Source organism: Schistocerca gregaria, chromosome 11 (assembly GCF_023897955.1).
Source record: "Schistocerca gregaria isolate iqSchGreg1 chromosome 11, iqSchGreg1.2, whole genome shotgun sequence".
Taxonomy (NCBI): domain Eukaryota; kingdom Metazoa; phylum Arthropoda; class Insecta; order Orthoptera; family Acrididae; genus Schistocerca; species Schistocerca gregaria.
The window spans coordinates 53715226-53727450 of record NC_064930.1 but is presented as its reverse complement, the minus strand read 5'-3'; the positions used below and the strand labels follow the sequence as shown (position 1 = coordinate 53727450).

The 12225-nt window shown below is 40.2% G+C and overlaps 1 protein-coding gene across 2 annotated transcripts in view; it reads right to left on the bottom strand.

The window, feature by feature from the left end:
- LOC126295276 (zinc finger CCCH domain-containing protein 10-like) overlaps positions 1-12225 on the bottom strand; it is a 122926-nt gene that overhangs the window by 21889 nt on the left and 88812 nt on the right. The window contains exons 7-8 of one of the 2 annotated variants that reach the window (XM_049987705.1): positions 6317-6502; positions 1440-1520 (exon numbers count right to left, since the gene is read on the bottom strand). In XM_049987705.1, coding sequence (XP_049843662.1) covers positions 1488-1520; positions 6317-6502 — 219 coding nt within the window. In that variant the 3' untranslated portion in view covers positions 1440-1487. The remainder of the gene's footprint in view (positions 1-1439; positions 1521-6316; positions 6503-12225) is intronic. The other variant, XM_049987706.1, reaches the window with a different exon arrangement.

The window sequence follows — 12225 nt, the reverse complement described above, 5'->3', positions numbered from 1 at the left end:
TCTTCAGTAAGGGTAATCTGCGCAGAATCCTATGGTGGCAGTGGCACAATGATTAGTGCGTCTCCCTAGTGAGTAGGAGACCTGGGTTTGAGTCCTGGCCTTGGTACAAATTTCAATTCATCATCTCAGCCAGTATTCATAATTTCCTTTGCTTTCTTTCACTGTTACCGCCTGTCATAGTTTAAAGGAACTGTGCATTTACACAGAATATTCTTAGCCCAGAAAAGGCTTATCAGAACAATCTGAATTTCAACTACATCATACCGACCCATGTACTTCCCAGCAGCAGTAGTATAGACCATTCAAAAGGAACTGTAGCATGCACTAGACAGGCAAATCATTAACTCTCAAATGACATTTCCTTAACCACTGTATTGTAAGTGTGCACTATTTTACAGGTAGCACTTTCAGTGGAAATCTAGCAGAGTGATGGACTATCATGTTTAAAGATGGTTATTCCTCTTTTGGCCAAAAACTGGTGGTGCAACTGAACATTAATGTAGCCAAGGAAACAATGACAAATAATAGACACGCACTGACAAAGCTCTCGTTTACTTTCACCAGATTGTTGCTAACTGCTAAAAAAACTATTACCATAGGAAACTTTGGTCTACAGTCTACAGGGTTCTATATTTGCTTCAATAACAGCAGCACTCGTTTCTCATACAAAATTTAATTCCGGAACTTATGTGCTTATGTATTACACATGTAACTAATAATATTACACATTATAGAATCACAAGTGTTTAGTGCTTTAACAAAAATGTCATCAAACCCCTGATAAAGTTCATTTCAAGGGTCCTTATGATTCTTTTAATTTTGTATGGGGATGTGAAACAAATTTTAATTTTTGTACATTCCCTCTGTGATGCTTGTGTAGTGCTCAATTTTTCTGTGTTTCCTGAACTAATTGCTTGCATTTACTGAACTAGTTTAAAAACAACAGCAACTGAAAATATCCGTATATTGTAGTGGTCCCATACTCTTTCATAGAAACAGTGTTCATAGCTTTCTCCATCTTCTTCCTCCTCAATTCCCATGTTTGTTTGTGTGTGTGTGTGTGTGTGTGTGTGTGTGTGTGTGTGTGTGTGAACTATTTCTCGGTCAGTTTACTGAGAAACTGACCGGTAACGATTTAACTCATTACAACATTTTGCGTGGTACAGCATGCTACCGGCATTTATTCACACCGAGATCACCACCACTCCTCAGGGGCCAACCCAGTGCTCCCAAATCACGCAATGGGTCACACTGCAACTTATTCAGCAAGGTCTTCTAACCCCATAAAATGTAAATAAAGATATAATAAAGATATAAATGAAACAGAGAGAGATAGATAGAGAGAGAGAGAGAGAGAGAGAGAGAGAGAGAGAGAGAGACGGGGGTGTAGAATGGTTAAAAAACAGAAAATAACAAAAACACAAAAATAATTTTGATACCTTTGTCAAAGAAGAATCTGGGGCTGTAACCACGCAACCAGACCAGTACTAGAGATGGGATGTGGGTTTACCAGAACGGTCCTGAAATCAAACGTCAAAGGTTCTCAGCCAAATACTGGTTATTCCATTCTCCCCGCAAAAGCTCTGAGCGTCAAAGCTGAAACTGACAAAAAAAAAAAGACAGAAGTTGTCTCATAATAAACAAGTACAGAAAATTCACAGCAGCGGCAGATGGGCGCCAAAGCGACGTGAGAATGGCAACAGCTCCGGCCAGCAATGCACGCTACGGGGCATTTACTGTGTACGGCTGCACTCGGTCTGTGTACCTGTGAATGGAGATTTGCAGAGACACAACCAATCTCAGATCACTACTAAAATTTTTGTTTTCATGACCGGTTTGTGCACAAAAATACTACTAGTCATAAAATACTCTTACATCCGTTCACGATCTCTGAAAGATCAGTCGTCACTGCAGTTTCGACAGCTAATAAACACTGACCTTTCTGGTTTCGAAATCTATAATCTACTGACTGGCTCACTAAAATATACAAAATGTCACAACACGAAACAGAGAGAGAAAAATCACAACTCTAGTGCAGGAATAAGCAAAGAATATATTGCAGCACTACAGAATCCAATGTTCGGTAACATATTGTTGCAAGATCGTCAGATAAGAAGTGTAATATTCCAGAAGCGATGACAACAGTATTATTAGAACAGAAGACAAGGAAATATAACAGCTCCTCAGTATCACTTTCCTTTGTCAATTGTCATTCACATTCTAAAGGATCACCATACGTAATTACAACTGGGACATGGCATAGTGAACAGAAATTCACAGGTCAGAAGTTGAATTCAGCAAATACGGAGCACCACTGTCATTGCTGTTCCCTTAACGCCCCCCATCTCTCTCTCTCTCTCTCTCTCTCTCTCTCTCTCTCTCTCACACACACACACACACACACACACACACACACACATACACTCTGCAGTCATTACAATAATCCACTCAAAAAGTCACATCCCAGCTACCAAAGTGCTATCAACTAGAAGTGCTCCATACACATGTGCAAATAAAGACATAAACAAGTAGCCACAGTTTCTTGCCTTTGTCAAATGGGTGCGAGATTACACTGTATTGTCTTCCAGCAGAGGTATAGGACAAAATTGCTTCCCAGTAGCCCGGCACACTTGTTCTATATTTCTTGGTGGCCTGTGGTTTTAAATGTCACTGCTACTTACTACTCTTGAAACAAAGGGGACCAGAATAAACAGTGTGGCTAAAAGCCTGCTGGAATCCCTGTCATTAATTTTGAAGTCACACACTAACTGCTGTGGGGCAACCAGACACTGCTATTGAAACATTTAAGTTTTGAGGAAGAGTTCTCATACACTGACATTATAAAGTGTTTCCACTGTTGGAAAAGCACAACGAGCAATAGTTCCATATTTCAAGGTGGGCCAACCTGATACTGCTCAGTAATAATTCTTCTCTCTTTTAAAAAAATAAAAAAGAAAAAAAAGAAAGAAGGAAAAAAACCACCACCACCACTCGGTTGCTGAAGGAATTAGCTGTATAGAAGCTAGGCAGCCTCAGTAGATAAAGACAGCTTTCTCGGCAAAGCTGACCTTGCCAGTCTCGGGTAGCAGATGCCACTGCATTCAGTATGTCCGCATATTTGCAAACAAAAGCAAATGCAGTGTCTGGAGTTAAAAAATGTGTAAATGTTAGACATAAATGAGTTGGAATTCGTTTAAATTTACTAATGCGTTCAATGAAACGTAATGTCGGTAGTGACCGGAAAAAGAGTGAATATTGTTCTGTCACGTACTGTCTTCCGACTTTGATCGAAACTGTTACTCACTGAGAATGACAAATTATTACAGTTCTGTTTAGCTCCCACATTTCCTTCTCCGGAACAAAAAAGTTAATTTCTAGGTGACAGTCATCCGATGCACTCTGGACTTGCACGACCGGTGATAAACTAATTTCTCCCACTATAAATTAGAATAGGAGAGGTTCAGGAGATGGTTGGGGGGGAATTATTTTAAAATGACAATTGGGGTGGCAGAAGAGCTACCAAATGCCATGAACAGTATTCAAAATGCAACTGAGAAGCAAATAAAAAATCTTGTTTATTTTCCTGAAGTGGGGGGTGACAAAGTACAGGTCTAAATTTCTGTATGTTATAGAGCTACAGAAGAATGCTGGAGATTATATGGGTAGATCACATAACTAATGAGGAGGTATTGAATAGAATTGGGGTGAAGAGGAATTTGTGGCACAACTTGACTAGAAGAAGGGACCGGTTGGTAGGACATGTTCTGAGGCATCAAGGGATCACAAATTTAGCATGGGAGGGCAGTGTGGAGGGTAAAAATCGTAGAGGGAGACCAAGAGATGAATACAGTAAGCAGATTCAGAAGGATGTAGGCTGCAGTAGGTACTGGGAGATGAAGGAGCTTGCACAGGATGGAGTAGCATGGAGAAGTGCATCAAACCAGTCTTAGGACTGAAGACCACAACAAAAACAACATAGAGCTCAACAATGTGCAGAATAGTTGCAACCAAAGTACATACAAAAATGCAGTTACAAGTAAACACATTGACACAGGGCACTGCAAAACAATTTAAATGGGTGTAACACAATGAAGATTGAAAATTACATTCTCCAGGTGAACAGTGCTCATTACGAGTACACCTGAGCACACTTTTTCTACGGAGAAGTGTTAAGTGGAACTGAATAAGTGAGTTTTATTTTAATGTCAAATAACTACCAGTGATAACCAACTGGCTAGTGTATTAGGTGGGAGGATGCCAGAGGAGATGCGTTTGATTCGTACACGTATCGATGATAAGTTTTGAAGCAAATCCACTGTGAATAAAGGACTCGAGTGAGAGAAATTTCTTCCATAAAAAAAATTACACCTTTGTTTGCAACCTCACGGAAGGAAGGCCCCCCCCCCCCCCCCCCCCACACACACACACACACACACACACACACACACACACACACACACAGAGAGAGAGAGAGAGAGAGAGAGAGAGAGAGAGAGAGAGCAGGGGGGGGGGAGGAGGAGGTCTTTTGTTCACCATTTGCAGTGCTCAAAAGGAAAAAATGACTTAAACAGATAAAAATACACATAGTAACAAATAAGTCAATATCAATGTCATTCATCAAAACATCTGCACGTGATGGTACTACTCCTTTTGGTGTCGGGTGGGGACGTGGTGAGGAGTGCGGCAAGAGTAGAATTGGGCCACTCACTTTCGTCATTTGTCATTAGCACACTGTCTGAGGAACTTACGTCCGTCGAGCGGTCCAATTGTACATTTCTCACTCGGGTAGGAGTAACGACCGGGGAAAATATTCGGAAGAGCGAGTCGACAATTCGAGGACGATCAACTTCCGAGATCTCGAACTACTGCTCGGCACGAACACGTCGAGAATGAGGGCCACTGTCGCTACCCCACACTGGCACTGAAGGTGACGGTAACTTCTGGAGGGTGACATGCATTTCACTGTCACTGAGATTGCAGACGAAGTTATTGTAGCACCTTTGTCACTATCACAGGCGGGTTAAGAGTTAACGTGAGACCAAAAAGCAAATCGTTTACAGATGGAAAGTGGTTTTTAATTCACATTACAGATTGTGATTAAATGTACGTGCATCGTTACACATCTCCTCCCCCCGCCCCCTCCCCCAAAAAGTAAATTAAATTTTAAAAAAAGAAGTCTCATCTTTATTTGATTTACCCTCATAAAAACAAAACATTTCGAAAGAAAACTGCTCTTTAACTTCTGAAAGCACGCAAAACACAGGAGTCATAATAAAGTGTGCATTTTACAGCTCTACTTGCTGACCATACTTTGCTAGTTTTACGTTTGTATTACCAAGAACAGCCATCAATCGTCTGACTGTTTCATTCACTGGTTTGTGGGCACAGGCAGAACGCGCTTTCATAAGGTACTGCATAGGATGAAATGCAGCTACATACATACAGGAAGTGGGAATCACAAGGTGCAATACCCTTCCACGCATGTGTGTTTGTAACGAAAAAATATTCCAGCTGTATATACTCGAGGATCTGTAATACGAGGACAGTGAGGCCTCAATCATCAAACTGACACTAAACCAGGTCACCGAAGGCTAACATTATCACAACATTACCCAGTGTTCACCAATTCACGTATTGTGTATGTTTTGTAGAGAAGTGCATTTTACATTTAACACACAACAGATGGTAAAAAAAAAAAGAGAGAACAAAACTTGTGAAAACACTTACCAAAAACAGACACTTTATCAGAATATAACAAGTATAATCTCTAAACCTGTGTTCCCTGCAACTGACAGTTTTCAACTAGCTACCTATTGTACTAACTATAATAGAATTTAAATAATAAGAAGTGTGTTACAGTTTTTAAGGTACTCTCAGCAACGAAGACAACAATTCCACTCTTAAACACAACATTATACAACAATTGACTGAGTCAACTGACTGACTTCAGATGTCCGGTTTGAATCTGACAGTGAGTAAATACAACTATCACTCACAGCACCATATCGGGACGAACAAATTGGTGGCAAGAGTTGTAGAAAAATATGAATTTCCTAAAGTGTCCAGACATCAAAAAATACAGCAATCACTAATTAAGTACCCCTTCTACATTTTATCATCACATTTTGCAATTCTTACTTCAATAAGAAAACAAATGACGTTTAGATAAATCACAAAAATTACGACACACATTTACAGAAACCACCACCTCGACATCAACACTGACACACAGACAGACAATACCGAGAGAGACGGGCGCCATCCCAGCATTCATCTGCACGTCCGCGGCAGGTCCGCCCACAGCCCACCCACTTACCGACTGCGGGATCTGCACGGGAGCCACGCCAATGCCGGCAGCTAAGGACACGGGCACCGCCACGCCCGCCACCGATACGGGCACCGCCGACGACCTCAGAGCGCCGGCTGCCACAGCCGCCACCGCCGCCATCTGCGCGGCACCCACGACCTGCATCTGAGCGCCCATAGTGTCCACGGCCTGCACCTGCGGCGGCAGTGGGGGCGGCTACTCTCCGGCTCGTGCCCAAAATTCGGTGCACCGAAATCAGACCACCTCGGGCATGCCTCGGGTGGGGTGGGAGGCACCGGAATCCGGTCCTGCACCAGATACTTGCACACCCCTCATTTCGACTCTTTTGTTGGATCCTTTCTCATTACTACTCCATTTTTGTGCACGGGATGGGTGTATTTTGTTTTTGAGGTGACAAGAAAACTAGAAAACGCGACACTGTCACAGCATTCACTTATTTTGGTTTTCACATAGGGTATTTTCACACTAATTTTCCAGTCAGTTATGTTTGCAGTCTGTTTGTTATTCAAAGCCTAAATGGCCTCACCCTCAGGCACAGTTAACAAAGCACCAGAGCGCGCAGTTGTACCGAGCTTCGAAACAGGTTGCGAGTAATGTAAACTGCAAAACTTGGCTAAGTGGAAAAATAATTTGAAAATAACCTGTCTGTTCCAAAAGGGATCGAAGGAGCCCTGAGCACAAACGTATCGTCTTCAGGCGCAGTCGATCTGACCGTACATAGAGGTTGCATAAAATATTACGAACACCAACTGTTACACTGGGGGGCAGAAATTAACTACAACTCTTCCTAAACCCACCTCTGCACAGTGGTGTGTACGATTTCACACCATTCCTAATAAATTTCGTTCCCTTGCTCACGAAACACCTGTCTGGGGCACAGCATTGTAACTGGTGCAAACAATGGCTGACTTTTTTTGGATTATAATCTATTACCCTCACTTTAGTTGAAATCCAATGACCCACTAAACTTCATGAGGGGACTTAAAAGCTGGTCCCCTTTTATTTTCTCTGTACGTCCACAATTTGAGGTCAGTGCCCAGAAATCAATTCCCTAAACTGACACGACTTATTGTAAAAAAACACACCTTCGAAGGAAGAATTCTTACACTGTCGAGCACAACTCATTTCTAATTATTATTGCAGTCCCAGCAGCTGAGTGCTCCACATTAGATGTCTTAATTATAAAGGTAGTGGTTCGAATCCCACAAACAGTAACGTTTATTATACTCTTATGTAAGTTCCATATTTCTTAACATAATTCACAAACAAAGGCGTATATTTTTTTAAAATAAAAATAACAGCTTTTTATGTATAATTAAACTGCTTGAAAAAGCATGTATTCACAAGAAATGACAATCTGCTACAACACAGTGAAACATGAAACAGAAAATAAAATAGATTGAACAATATTATTGGGGCAAATACTTCTTTCCATTTAACAATAAAGCATTTTGCATATCTGTAATTTGTTTTCATACAACCTGTAATAAAAATGTGTTAGGCGTCTTCTGAACTCACTACATGCTCAGCTACTGATGACTACATTAAGAAGATAGGAATGTTTTGTATTTAACAGTGTTCAGAAATCCTTCAATTCTCAAAGGTGGGGATTTTCTTTTCTCTCCAGGCACTGACATTCAACTGCTACACGTAGGGAGAAAGTCTTAAGAGGTCACCCTGTAAGGTTCCCTTGACAAACTTGGACCCCCAATTGAGCTTCGTAATCACTTCTGAAGTATTAGTTTGAAAAGTTCAGAAAGAAACCACTACACATACGGGCCACAAAAAAATTAAATATTATACCTGACAAGGAGAGATCTCCAGCAGTGGTATCAACTTTTTGAAAAATCTATACAGCAATGTAGGTTAAGGTCCAAGGAACCACACTCTGCAACCAATCACACTAGTGGGGCCATGTTTGCGAATAATCGCCGAAAATTTTTTTTTGAATTTTGTGTGACGGTATACAGCTTTAAAAATGATAACAAATTACAAACTGGCTGCATAGCATAATAATTAAGGAACTGACCTCACACGCAAAAGGTCGTAGGTTCAAATCTCGCCAGATACGACTAATTTTTTTATTTTTAAATCTTTATCAAAATTACTCTGATCATTGTTTTATTCAATTAACTGGTTTACACGCAATTTCTTTTATTTGTATTCCTTTGTCGCACGATTTTAATCAACATTTTAATTTCTTCAATTGCTCGTATTTTTTTCTTCTTCTTATTCTTTTTACACTTGGATTTTTTGTGCACATTAACGTATTTTTTTCTCTTTATCTTTCATAATGTTTAAACATTTGAAATTCCAATCTACCAGTTAAAATAAAGATGAAGTAATCTATTTATACTGGTAGTGCAACGGTGTCAAGAAAGTATTCTTTGTTACAAGGTCGACACCTTTTTGGATGACAATTGTCATACAAGTATTTAAAACATAAATTCTTACTGCACTATAGACAAAATAACACAGATGACGATTTAAATGAAAGCAGATTGTAAGTAAAGTGAAATTCAAACAAAATGAGAAATAGAAGTAATGAATGCAATGACTCAGACAAATATGTCAGATGACAAAATGGAAGCAATTAAATTGAAGTTAATAGATAACAATAACCACGATAAAGGATTCTAAGCGTAAAAAGACTGACAGGAAGAAAAATGACAGCAAATGAAGTACTCCGTACACAAATAAAATCAAGCGATGGAAGATCCAGGACGGAATGTAGCAATTTTATGAAAAGGAAAATTGCTACTCACCATATAGCAGAGATGCTGATGTTGAAAATAGACAACAGACACACAAATGCAACTCACGCACACATGGCTGCTGCCTCTGGCAGTTGAAGCCACAGTTCAGCTGCCAGAGGCTGCAGTCGTGTGTGTGTGTGTGTGTTGTCCATTTTTCACAAAGGCCTTATGGCCAAAAGCATACATCGTGACAGTCTTATCGTTGTTCTTATCTGCGACTCATCTCCGTCATAACAATAAATAATATGATGTGACAACTGAATAAAAAAAAAATACATTTAAACCAATTAATTGATGAAAATAACGAGCAAAATCAATTCAATCAATATTTAAAAATTAAAAAATTTCAACGTATCTGACAAAGTTTGAACTGACAACCTTTTGCATGTGAGGTCAGTAACTTAACCATTACACTATACAACCAGACTTTAAGTTGTTACCATTTTTAAAGCTGTATAGTAAACCACGAAATTCATTGATTACTCACAAATGAGGGCCCACCGGGTTGAACGGTTAGAGGGTGCAATTCCTTGGATCTTAGTCTACATCATGTTATGGATTGTTTCAAAACGTCAATCCCACTGCTAAGAACCTCTCCTTTTAAAAATAAGAATAAAAAAAATTGCCAATTTATTTTGGCAGTTTACAGTGAAATCATAAAGAAGCTGTATTATTATGACCTGAATTGCAAGTGTAAAAAGGGCCAGTATATCTATTTACTACCTCTCAAAAAATGACAGGTTACAACTTGAGCAGGACACAGATTTTTCTCAGCAATAATTGGACTCGCGTGTGTACTTTACTCGAAAATAGAAAATTTTTGACATTTGCAGATCAAACTGTGCAAGCTGTTTATTGCCGTTCGGTCACGTCTCAAAGCAGTGCACTGCCTCTCTCGTGCACAAACACGACGAAATGAACGTAGAAAGATCTTCGCAAGTCAACTGCTCAGGAACACTTACAGTAAACTTACACACAAGACTCTGTCATATTCGTGTCCCGACTACTCGTATAAGAGAAAAAAAATTCACTGTCTCTTTTGCAGAGGATCGAATTCCTCTGCCTGTAAGCAGCTGAAATTGTCAAGACCTTCTTTAAGAACAAACCACAAAAACAAAACAAAATTAACAACTGAGGAAACTGCACTGTGCCTGAAGACAATATGTTCAGATAAAAGTGAGCACTTACAAGTGTGCTTCTTACGACAAATACGTGCACGTATCTGGTAAGCAGACTCGAACTGACACTCGGCTCCACACAACAATTTCCACTTAACAATCTTTCTAAATTATGCTTAAGTTAGATAACACGTTTGTCACAATTTGCACTCCAAAATGACACCAGGAAGAAAACATACACTCACACCATTACAGATGAATGCTGAGATTTGCCTGCGCTGCTGCCGCGCTAGTGCGAGCTGTATGCCACACCGTTTGCCATTTCTCTTCCGAGCGCTCTCGTAATTTGCACAGCTTGCCAAGTATCTCCCTACTCTGTACTTCAGTACATCTCACTGCTAATCTTTGCCACTTCTCAACTGTTAAAGGCCATTATTTCAGATTTCCTGCACAATTACTCACATATTTTTTGTTGTTGTAACAGCAGCTGTCCTAAGACTGAGTCACATCTGTTTTGTTTGTAATAACAACAAGTCACACAATTAATAGCAGCTGCTACAATGCTACCCAAAACCTCTTCTAGGACACACCGTCTGTCGGAATCTTCGGTTTACGGGCAGACTCATTTTGGTACGTAACACGTGTCACAATAATGTTTATTACACTATCGATGTCACACAAACGTATTAACAGGTACCCATTGCAACACTTATTATACGATTTAACATTATGGTGAGTTAATGTACATCTCATAAGTTAACTAAATGGCTATGCCGGATGTAATATGAGATGTAAATTCGCAACAAAACTTCATTTTACTTCTCAATATTGTGGACAGAGCACATTTCCCCTGTTGGAGCACACCTCTAGCATTAGTTGTAATAACAAAATATCCACCACTGAGAGAAAATAATATAGTAGGACTACAAACAGTAACTTACACACTTTCACTGCAGGTCAAGTAACTTTTATTGAAGGCTGCACTGCACTCCAAAGTTACACACATACAAGACATTATTTTTCAACACAGTCATCAAGTAAATACAAAGAAAGCTCAGAACATTCTACAATCATTCAATTCCTCAGTGACAGAAACCCACTTCTCAGTCCCCTAGCCATTCGATAACTGCGAATGTCCCCACTGCCGGAAAACCTGCGATTGCTACGAATCGGTTCCTCGAACGACTGGTAACTGTAGCTCGAGGTCAATGTCGACAGTTCTCCTTTGTGACCGGCACCACCCCTGTCTGTGGAGCCTCGATCGAACTGTCGGCACCATTTCATTACGGCTGGATGCAACATCGGATCTGATCTGTACACTGAGAGAATTTCGCAGTGAACCTGTGTGCAATTTAGATGTTTCACATACAAGAGCTGCCACGCCATTTGACTCACATGCTTTGATGCACCCATTATCTGTAAGTGCAGCAGAACTGTGACTGCAGGAGGCCCAGAATATACACTCTCTTCTCAAACTGCACCAGTCTTGTCGTGCAGTTGTCTTAGCATGGGGCAACATATGCAACTTACTTATTGAAGGCCCTATATACAACTGGAAGCAGATTTAAAAAAAACACAGATCTGCAGCCAAACTTCTCAGAAATCAGTGAGTGGGAAGAGGAGGTTGTGAATACATCTCAACTCTTAACTACCAGACCTAGACACACCAAGTCTGTTGCGACGTGTCCACATTAATACCTCATTTCTTGTAGTAGATCACCTTTATGAATAGAACAGTTGCACATATGTTCACAGGCTTTTGCGATTAGAGTCAATTTCCTTAAAATTTGTGTGGGTTGTAGATCATGTTCTGTTGTGAAATGTACCAATGTTTCAGCCTCCTGATGAATCTGGGTAAATGCCACTCGCAACACATGCCGAAATGTCGGTACATCTTACAAAACGATATGCCAACAATCCACAACAACTTTATCGAATTACAGTGACTTCGGCAATTGTAATGTACCAATGTTTCAGCCTCCTGACGAATCTGGGTAAATGCCACTCGCAACACATGCCGAAA